Source organism: Callorhinchus milii, unplaced genomic scaffold, assembly GCF_018977255.1.
Source record: "Callorhinchus milii isolate IMCB2004 unplaced genomic scaffold, IMCB_Cmil_1.0 Scaffold8, whole genome shotgun sequence".
Taxonomy (NCBI): Eukaryota; Metazoa; Chordata; class Chondrichthyes; order Chimaeriformes; family Callorhinchidae; genus Callorhinchus; species Callorhinchus milii.
Genome location: NW_024704749.1, coordinates 20,314,192 through 20,325,174, shown reverse-complemented (window position 1 = coordinate 20,325,174; position 10,983 = coordinate 20,314,192). Strand labels below are relative to the sequence as shown.

Sequence of the window (10,983 nt, the reverse complement as noted above, 5' to 3'; positions counted from 1 at the left end):
AGAAGGCGCTGTACCAAATGCATTACATTATTATTTAGGCCAACCCGAGCCATGAACGATCGATGTGTTGCTCAGGAGTTTCCTCTGGGTCCTGGTGACATTCCTCCAGATGAGAGATGCGTTCAACTACAAAATGCACAGTCACTACAGTCCCAATGACACATGTAAGGATTATTATTATTACTTTACACGAATACAGTAAATTCGATGAAGCACTTTGAGGCATCCCCCTGGTGTGAACGGTGTGAATCAAATGTAAAGGATCATCGCTTCTGAACTTCTGAGAAGTGAGGCATTTTTTAAATTGCAATTTGTTTCATTGCAATAAGATAGAGCCAGCATGATGGGCTGAATGGCCTCCTCTTCCCACCTGTCCTTCCCAGGAGCAACAAAATCCACAAAAAGCTTGAGTCGGGCTTGGCTTGGCGCTGTTATACCCATCTCTGTTCAGAGACCTCTTGAACTCATCCTGTCACGGGCAGCTGTTAGAGGAAACCAGTCAGCGAGAAACAAGACTCAATGGCATTTTCAGTGTTGTCGTTGACTTGCTGCAGGACCTGCACATAAATATGGCAATGTGCAAATTCACCTTCAGCACCACGCACTTCGCAGCCTAGCTTTCCTTCAGTCCCCATCTGTTGTGCCCTCCCACTTTGTAATGTTCAGCCTTAACTCACAATCAAGCATCTCTCAACAACAACTTGCATTCATATAGTTTGCTTCACGTGCGAGTGGAATCTGAGAACACCGAAATAACTTGAGTTTCAAACCCAGTTAAAATGTTATAAATCTCTATAAGGTCCCTTCTGAGTTGCCTTTCTCAAGGCTGACGAGCCCGAGCTTGTCTAATCATTGCTCAGTTTATTTCTCTGATACGGAGGATTATCCTTGATGCTCTCCTCTGCACTGTTTCTGGATCTTATGTCACGGTGACAGAACTATGTGCAATATTCATGATGCAGTCTGACCAGAACCTTACAGACTGAGTATGATGTCTGGGAATCTACACTCAACTGATTTAGCAATGTAGCCCAACATCCTGTTTGCCTTTTTTTATTGCTGCCTCACTTTTTTTGGCATAGTGAGAGACAAATCAACGAATACCCCTCCCCTAAGTCTCTTTCACCTTCCCCCTTGGCAAAATCTGACCCATCCATGGAGTACTTGGTTTAATAATAATAAACCTTGCATTTGATATAGTGCCTTATCACATCTTTGAAACGTCTCAAAACGCTTCACAGGATTTACTGTAAAGTCTAACGACTATATTTTATGGGTGAAACAGGCAGCCAATTGTGTTTCCTGTTCTTGGATAGTATATGTATTAAATTGCATTTGACTGTATTAAACTTAATTTGCCAGTTATCAGCCCCTGTACATATCTGATCAGTGAAGTCCTCCACTACCTCCTCTGATGCTGTGGTTCATCCTCCAAAAAAAACTTTTGATGTCTTCTGCGAATATAACTATTTACACTGGGTCCGTGAATCCAGGTCATTAACATTTACAAGGAACAAGAGAGGTTCCAGTACAGCCCCTCTATTGTTTACCTCCCCCGCCCCCCTGCACATATCCTCAATCAAACACCAGATCTTTCTCAAGGGAGAACCCAGTATCCAGGGCTCCACAAGGTACCCACTGATCCTCAGCTACAAACCTCCTGTAATCACTCACCTCATTCATGTAGGACCTCAGAGCCGCCTGGAGTTTCTGTCTGATTTCAGTCACAAATGATACAACATACTGATTTCCCAAAGTTGTCAAATCATTTACCTTTATTAGCACATCCCAGAAATACAAATCACCCAGAGGAACCTTTATTATCTATTTCCATCAGATCACATTTTATAAATTAGAAACTCATGATTATTAGAATCCATACAAACGCCTAATCCATTCAGTCCAGCCAGTTGACCTTGAGACACCAAGCAAGTTGTTAGGCTTGTAGAAAGTAGAGTGAGTAGGTTATAAACAGGGTTAAGCCATTAATTGTCATTCCATATTGCACTGATTTTCAAACTGTCCACTAATGTACCATACAAAACTGTTTCTCTTTCCAATGGCTCCACTTAGTGTAATGACCAATATCTATGTTCCCCTATCGCTAAAATTGCACCATTGCATCAATCCTGAGCAAGCTTTACCCCCTCCCCCGGTGGTGAGCACATGAGCAGCCCCCAAGCATCTGCTTGAGTGACTGTAACATGAAAAGCGAGTTGGTGGGCTTGGAGATATGTCCCGGGGATGGTGTTTGCCCATTCTCTCTGCAGGGAAGCTCCTGTGGAAAGTCTGGCTCCTTCCCCGAGATGATCCAAGCTTAATTTGTGGTGAATGTAACCCTGGTTCTTCTCATTGATGCAATGCTCATTACACCACAATAACACTGCAAACTGAAGCACTTATAAAAGGAGCAGAAATTACATTAACCAATGGATTTAGGAAACTGAACTGAGGCAATCAACCATAGTCAAGTGGGCGAGGGCTTCTCTCAGGTGCTTGGTTCAATGCTTGAGGGAGTTGGGGAGAGGAATACAGCTGCCCAGTGACAATTCACGTGTCCCCCAGCTCTGAGGATTCCTCTCCCTTTATCCTGCATGAGGGAAAGAGATCTCTCTGTAGTATCATCCACGTCACACAGAGATTAGCTCTTCCCATCAATCCAACTGTTCCAAAACCTTTCAACAGCTTCTGGTTAAAGGGAGCAAAACAAAAAGGGAAAATAATGTGCTGAGCACATTCTGGACATCTCATCCATTAATTCTTGAACAAAGGACAGAATAAGCAGCCAGCTCATTGTGTGACAATCCGCAATCCCCAGTGTGGGGCTGATTCTATTCCCCAAATCAAACTGTAGACAAACAGTCTCACAGGGTTACAGATGTGTAAAGGACATTTAACCCAAGCAGGTATTTGTTTGCTCACACACACCCTTTGGCCAACGCACATCCTTTTGCCAGTTTCCTTGCTATGTTGTCTGCTCTGTGACTTAAGATTAGGTTTAGGTGTGGGGATAGATGGATGGGAAAGAATAATTTATTCTCTTGTTATCCTCCAGCTGGTAACTCAAAGCATTAGGAGCTTCAAGCTGCTCTCACTGCAAAACCTGGTCCAGAGTTTGTGCCTCACACAAAATACCACTCCTTGCCTGTTTACAGCCTCGCCTGTTACAGTGTAAGTTAAGAAGTCTGTTGCCAGTGTAAGTTAAGAAGCACCTGTATACCCCGGCGTCACTTTAACCAGCTGGCTTGAGACCACTGGTTGTGAATCCCACCAGTCTATTGGTTATATAAATACAATAGATATTTACATGAGAAAACGCATCACTGAGAATTTTACACATTTACATCATTAGTGTGACCGGGCACTGCCCAGTGTACCGCTCAGTCACCGGACAGCCACTCAAATCCTGCCAGATCTTGAAGCGTTAAAAGACAAACATTTGTACATAGATTGGGATCAGGTCAGCATTCAGCGCATCAAACAACTGATGTGTGCATGGACCCTTCCCCCTCCATGCCGAGTACAACGGGTGTGAGCTTCCTGTTTATTAAATTCCACCAACCAGCACCCACATGTCCCACTGAAACCCACATTGGGCGGTGGTGGGGTGGGGGAGAACCACCTCATACACTGATGGAGGCTGTGTCTATGTTGACTGAGAACTGCCTAGATCTACCAATACCTTCACCCAACGTGGCAGCCAGGTGAGAAGACCCTCCCAGCAAGGTTACGTTGGTTAAATGTACTGATAGGTGTGGCTGAATTAACATGTGTAATGGGGCGGGGTGGGCATGTGAGGTCATGAACATCAATAAATATGCGCAGATGTGCAAGTACAATCAGCGAGATTGTACTTGCACACACAAGAGAGGATTACTGGTCAGTAAAATGATAATGTGTCCGTCAACAGAATTCAGAAATATTTAGAAAGAAGCCTGAGAGAGTAGTGTTAACAATGTCAACAAGTGACAGATAATAAACAGAAAATTAAAAAGAGGATAATTAATTAAAAAAAGGAAATAATGTTTTTAGTGAGATCCAGCAACCCCCGACAGACAGACAGACAGACAAGACACACACACACACACAGTCTGTGAAAGTATGAGACACTCAGAAAGGTGCAGTTTGAATTTGATATGTAAGGTTTCAATCAGTTTCAACTCGACAAACGTGAAGACACTGAGCTAACCAAGGTCCAGAATCGATTGTAAAGTTACACAGTGACTGACTGCAAGGATCCAGTTAGAAATACAGTAATTGGGAGTTCAAGACTCGAAGGAATTAATGAACATGAAGGAGGAGGTGGAGCTAGAATGAACACAAAGCGTCTAACGTTAATTTCAATTAAGAGACTAAAGTGCTAATTTTCCCACACATTGCGAGTTCCAGTTACTAGTGTGATGGACTGGTGTTCATGCGAGTCTGCCCGTACAGACACTGGGTTTTTGCTGACAGCTGAAATTAAGTCTTTATTAATAAGATTTTAGTGGATAAATTTTTGCTGAGATTATTTGGTAGCTAGATGCAGGGAGTAAGATACACAAGCTGAGAGACAAGGTCCGTAACATCTCCCTGGCCTTTGTAAACGTCTGGCCTTTAACACTGAGTTTGGTGAAGCGCCAGCGGATGTGAAGCTCAGGACAAATCCAGCCGCTGGGACTGGCCTGCAGCTACTGGTCACAAACACCGGAGATGGAAACAGTTGTGACCAGCAACGTCTGAATCAAATCCATCTTAATATCATGGGAGCTGAGATTGTGGCAGGTCACAAAGAGAGGCTCAATAACCTGGTGATTTCTGACCACATTACTTCAGAAGCAATCGCGGCAAAACTTGGCTCTGGAATTAATTGGGTCCGAGCAGACACGCACCTGGGCCCCTAAGGGCTGATCCAACAATGACAAAGTAATGGATCCTGAGTTGGAGTAACACAAAAGTTAGAACATCTCATTTTGAAAATGGTCTTTTTAAGAAACAGCTTCAAAGAAACTAAACAATTTTCCAACTCTGCATGAAATCTTAGGGCTAGACCAGATGGAAATTGGGGCCTTGGGTTCCTGGGTTTTTCAGGATTTCACCACTGGCTTCATGCACACAAGTCTTTAACATGCATCGTGATAGGACTTTCTGGAAGCGCTGGTGACAGCAACTCTAAATTTGTAATTTATTGATGGCCTGTGAGCATCTTGGATTTTCTCCGCACCACAAATGGTTGTCCAGAAGGACAAACTCAATCTAATATCAACATCAATCGGGTTCCTGTGTCTGAGCCCGAAGATTTAATTGAAATTCACTGAACGAGTCCCTGAGCAGAGGATCTCCACCAACACCACTTAAATTCAGGCCAGTGTCTCTCAGTCTACACTCGCTCTGCATTCAGCTCAGGCAACTGAATGTGAAGCTACAATTGTGACAATTGTTCAATAACACAAACTATAGAGTAATAATACATCACTGGCCACACCCCGATGTTCAGGAGTGCTGTGCTTGTGGCTGATCTGTTTACAATCAGGAGTTTTAGAGTTGGATTCTCTGTCACAGCTAACACTGTCCACTTCAGCAGGCACCTCCCAGGGCTCAGTGATGCTGCTGTGCTCAATGCCCCAGGAGAGAAGTGAATGTGGCTCAGATTCCCACAGGCTCTGCACAACTCACACACGGCTTCCCCACCTCCAGTGAACATGAGCAGCCGGGCTCCACTAAACCTACAGAGAGGGACTGGCTCTGTGCTGTGACCCTTGACAGCCATTCAAAACAAGGGCTTAAACAAGGCGTGACACCAGAGGGTTTATCTAGTTTAAGAGGAAAAATGTTTACTCCCCCCACCCCAGCCCCTACAGTGAACAGCACCAACACATTCCTGCAGACAGGCCAGAGCAAGAACAGCTACACACTGAATACACATCAGCATTACACACTGAATAATACACACCAGAGCAGGCAATAAGCAGTACACAGAAGGGGCCTTCATGCGCGCAGACACACTCACGTACTCACACACCCAAAGAGCACACACATAGCAAGCGCAAATGACAAGCAGATGCAGCTTCTCATCCACATGCAGAGCCAAGTCTGAGGGAAAGATCTCTTCCTCTGCTGCCCCAGCTAGCTCCATGAAAGTCCCTCCCCAGCTTGACAGCTGATTCAAAACGAGACTTTTCAAAGCTCACTGTGATTCACAGGAGTCTATGTCTGACCGTGTGCCAGTGACATTATTTCTGGGACAGACACAAAGACAAGCAGGAATAATCAATCTCGCTGGAGGTGCTATTGGAGGTACTCGTGGGAGGGAGAGCAATAACTCTCCGGGGGGAAAACATTTAAAAACACGTTTCAAAATAAAAGATGGAATGAAATCTAAAAATAAACGACCCGCTAACCAGAGTGTGAAATAACGAGCGCTAATTGGTAGTATTTGTAACTAATTTCTCAATAAGAAATGTGAAATTATCCAATTTGTAAGCGATCGAAGGTTCTCACGAACGTATTCTCCAGAACACCTGCTGCTTTAGAATCCCACATTTCTGATGAAGAAATCACTTAAGAAACACCGCAAATCAGTGCTCAAGGTCAGAGCCTGCGAGCATCTCACATGGGATCTCGAAGGTGTGTTTCACTTGTTTTGAGCATGGAATGAAATGGCCCGACTCCCACGCTCTGCTCGGGGACTCGATCGCTGACAAGACACACAAACATCTGCTCAGTCTGTGAATCCGCTGACGCTCGGGAATGGAACCTGAGTCCCCAATGGAGCAATTCCACCTCAATCACTTCCGAAGAAAAGCCTTGACTCCTAAATTTAATTCCCAGTCGTCTAAGTGAGGAAGGTGAGGGTTCAGTTTGGTGTTGGAGCGAGGAGCTGATTACAGCCCTGCTGTAAGTTCAGCACTGCTACAAGTACAGCTCTCGACGACTGTTCGGCAACATGAACATACGCAGCAGCTGTACAGTAAAGAGCAGAGTCCATTGTAAAGTAAAATTTACAACGATACCATTCGCTGCATGACCTACTTTTTAACAACCTATTATTTTGTCCTCTGAAAGGTGTGGGCTGCTTTTGAGACGAGCTTTCATTCAGCAGAAGAATGTTCTGCTCCATTAAATCCACATTGTTGATTGGAGTTATGCTAGAGTTTCCCCCCCACCCCCCACCTGTCCACGAGCAACACAGCACTCTGTGACCCTGTGCACAGCGCTCCTGAAACCAATTCAGTTCATCACAAGTATGGCTGTTGACAATTTGCAGACCTGACCTACAACCATAGCCAGTCACTAAACTACTGTGCGGGTCTCTCAGCTACACAGGTTTGTACATCAGCAAATGGAACCAACCCTCAGCCAACCAGGTCCTAAACACCATGAAATTTACAGCAATAAACCCCCTCAGAAGCTAGAAATGGACTTGAGATGCACTGAGGCAGGTCAGCAATACACAGTGACTGGGACCAAGACAGGCACCAAATCCAGTCTTGTGCACCACATGTTGATTGATTGGAAAACTACAAATACCTGGTGGGAATTTCTGTTCAAACAAAACATTGAGTTCAAATTGTGTGCGCAAGCACTTTTTTTTTTGAATCTGGAATAAAGTGTTTTTGGTTCATGTTCGGTCCAGGACTGACTTGAGCCAATCTCATTCCAGGACCACCCTCACACCACGCAGTCTTGCTCGATCACCCTCACACCACCCGGTCCTGCTCTCCTCTGGACTCCGTGGGGCCGTTGGCTGCTCTGTTGACTTTCTTCACTCCTTCCATTAACCCAGTTGTCGTCACTCTGCAAAAGAGAGGAAAAATGTAATTTAACAACTCCGCCCCAGTGGCCATTCATAGTGCAGACAGATACTGATGCACACAGAAACTCTCACTATATAACACAGGTTTATTCGTGGGGGGTGTAACCCCTAACAACAACACAACTTAATAATCGTGGAGGGATGCAGGTACCTGGGCTTGGGGCCGCGGAGTCTGCCACACCCCCTTACAACAGCAACAACTTAAATTTATATAGCGCCCTTCACGCGGAGAGCTTCACAGTGACAGAGTCTGACAAACTTGCGCGCTCGCAAACCCCCTCCCCCAACTCTAAACATTAACCACCCTCTGGCCAGTCAATGTGGCCTAGGTCTCAGGCTCCCTGGGTCAGGTCAGGGTCTCCACCCTTCTCAGTACCAGCACTAAGCACACAGGAATGATGGGGGCGTGGGCGCTTTCTGAAGAGGTCACTGGCTCTGTCCCTCGAGACTTCCTGCCCTGAGGTGCTTGTACCCACTACAATACATTTCCTCTGCTCGCTTCCTCCTTCCCCAGGTCTGCGGTGATGCTGGAGTAAGGTCACGAGGAGCAGACGCCATGTGAACATAGCCCCAAGTGTAGCTGCCCACCAGCAGGCACCGACCTGCCCACACCACAGCCAGAGAGCCATATCAACAAAGATACAAATCACCAGTCATGTTGTTTCCCCCGCGATGAGTTTGCATTGAGATTGCACACAGAAACAGACCAGCGCTCAAGAAAATAAACACTTCTTCTCCCGCACCCAATCTGGAACTCGCCCACTCCAACACCCTCCCTCACACCCGGCCGACATGACAGCCAGCCCCGCATCTTCACTCAGTTGAAACATAATCAAATACAGTAAATCCTGTGAACTGCTTCAATATGTTTTGACAACACGATATGAAACTATATCAAAAGGATTATTTTTGCTCCTGTCACACCTGGATCGAATGACTGTAGATCCACCTTCTCCTCTTGATGTATTTATAAATGCTGTGATACTCTTGAGACCGTCTTTTTGCAAGTCTTTTTTCATATTCCCTCTTTGCTGCTGTACGATTTTCTTTCTCTCCTTTAGCTGCTCTCTAGTGTTACTCTCTATTCTCGTCACTGTCCTTGCCGCTTCATTGACTTGTTTCTTGTGTTTGAGGTGGTATACATATGTGGAACTGGTTTAGATACTCTTAAGCATGGTGACGGGTTTTCACACGTCAGACACCCGGCTGACCAAAACATTAATTTGTAATACTTCTAATGTGTTTCCCCACCTTTCTTAGTTGCCTGTTCTCTTTGATCCTTGCTAAATAAATCCCTTAACTATTTTATATAACTATAACATTGTGCCTTTCACATCAGAAAGTGTTTTACAGGAATTACCATAAAGTGTAGTGACTGTGACAGAGTCCATGGGGGTTTTCAAGAGGGAAGAAGACAAGTACAGTATATGAAAGTTAAAGACTTGAAAGGATGTGGGCATAAGAATGATTGCCTTGTCCTGAGGCGCGGTGCAGGCTGAATGGCCTCTTTCTGTGCTGTAAATACCCATGATTATCAATTGTGTATTTTGTAGGCAAACGCAATGTTTTCTTCGCTTTTTGCTTCTTTGTCTTGTTCCTTCCTCTCCCCTGCTATATTGGTTTAAATGTACACCACTGCCCCATCCACATGAATCCATGGCTCCCCTCATCCTGTGTGAAATAGCTGTATCACAGTTTGGTTTATAAAGTTTCTGTGACACAACATTGATCGAATTACTCCCTCTAACAAGCCCGCTCAGGAGCAATTTGTTTCCCTCTACACTCAGGCCACACTGTGGATGTGGAGATGGAACAGCAGGTAGATACAATCCACCAGTGGCGTCCTCCTGCCCATAGAAATGAGCATGCTGGAAATCCAACCTTTTTCCACGGTGAATGCCAAGCCTTTTGATTCCTCCCCACTACAACAGGACACACGCCAGACACCTGTTCAATAGGCACTGACCCAGGAGGCCCCGCCAAGCTCAGAGCACCCTCACACCTGCAGTATGGTCCATTAATCAGTCACAATCTCCCTTCATAGAAGCTCAATACATCAATGTGTCATAACGCAACAATGCCAACAAAATGGAGGTTCTCTCCACAACCTCCTCATCCCAGGCACAACCCGAACCAATCTCCCCGTCCAACTCAGTGGTTTGTTGGATCCTCAACTCTCCTTCAAACCTTTCATCCTGAACAAGTCTGCTTTCCTCCCTAACATCACCGACTCCACCAAAATGTACATACGTTATTGAAAGTGTCAGCCTGGCTCAGTGGTACCACTCCCTCCTCTCTCAGAGGTTGTGGGTATAAGCCCCTCATCGGGACTTGGAATCATATAGTCCAGACTGATGCTCCAATGCAGTGTTGCGGGGGGGGGGGGGGGCGGGGAGGAGAGAGGGATTGTATTGTCGGAGGTGCCATCCTTCGGATGAGACTTTAAACTGAAGTCCTGCCCGTTCAGATGGACGTTAAAGATCCCATGGCACTATTTGAAAAGAGAATGGAGTTTCTCCCGATATCCTGGCCAACAGTTCCCCAAATAACAAAAAATTGGTCACAGGGTTGTTTGTGGGAACTTGTTATGCGCAAACTAGCTGCTACGTTTTGCCCATAAATACACATTTTACAGTCTATCCTGTGAATCGCTTTGAGACATCTCTACAATGTGATGAGGTGCTACATAAATGCAAGGATTATTATTATTATTAATATTAAAAGCTACCATAGATCTGCTTCAACCACGGTTTTTGGCAAAGTCCTTATAATCCTCTGTGTAACATAAATTCTAACCTCTGTTTGTTTGTTTATATTGAGGTCCACCTGTTACAGCAAGTAGAAGTCGTTTTTCACTTCCACATTAGGCAAATCAGGTCTCTTTGCAACTTCACTGATCCCAACATAGTCCCAAGTCTCCAATGTCTCCTCGTGAATCAAACCCCTCTTCCCGGTAGTACAGTGTTGCAGTAAATCTCCTCCAGGCCCTCTCCATGGCTGTCCCACTTTCACATGGTTGTGAAAGTGGGGCAGCCAGGATGGCCTAACCAATGATTAGCATCACCAGCTTCAGCATCACCTCCTTGCTGTGAGATTCTTTGGTTTTATTTATAAATCTCACTATCCAATTAGTTTGCTTTTAACCACTCGGCTAATTTGCACCCTCCCACTTTTAAAGATTTACATAC

The 10,983-nt window shown here is 45.1% G+C and overlaps 1 protein-coding gene across 1 annotated transcript in view; it reads right to left on the bottom strand.

Annotated features, from left to right (window-relative positions):
- Positions 1-1,747: 1,747 nt before the first annotated feature.
- The window catches only part of gpr107 (G protein-coupled receptor 107), a 36,551-nt gene continuing 27,315 nt past the window's right edge, over positions 1,748-10,983 (bottom strand). Inside the window, exon 18 of the mRNA XM_007902824.2 lies at positions 1,748-7,776. Within this exon, the coding sequence (XP_007901015.1) occupies positions 7,680-7,776 (97 nt within the window). The 3' untranslated portion in view covers positions 1,748-7,679. The remainder of the gene's footprint in view (positions 7,777-10,983) is intronic.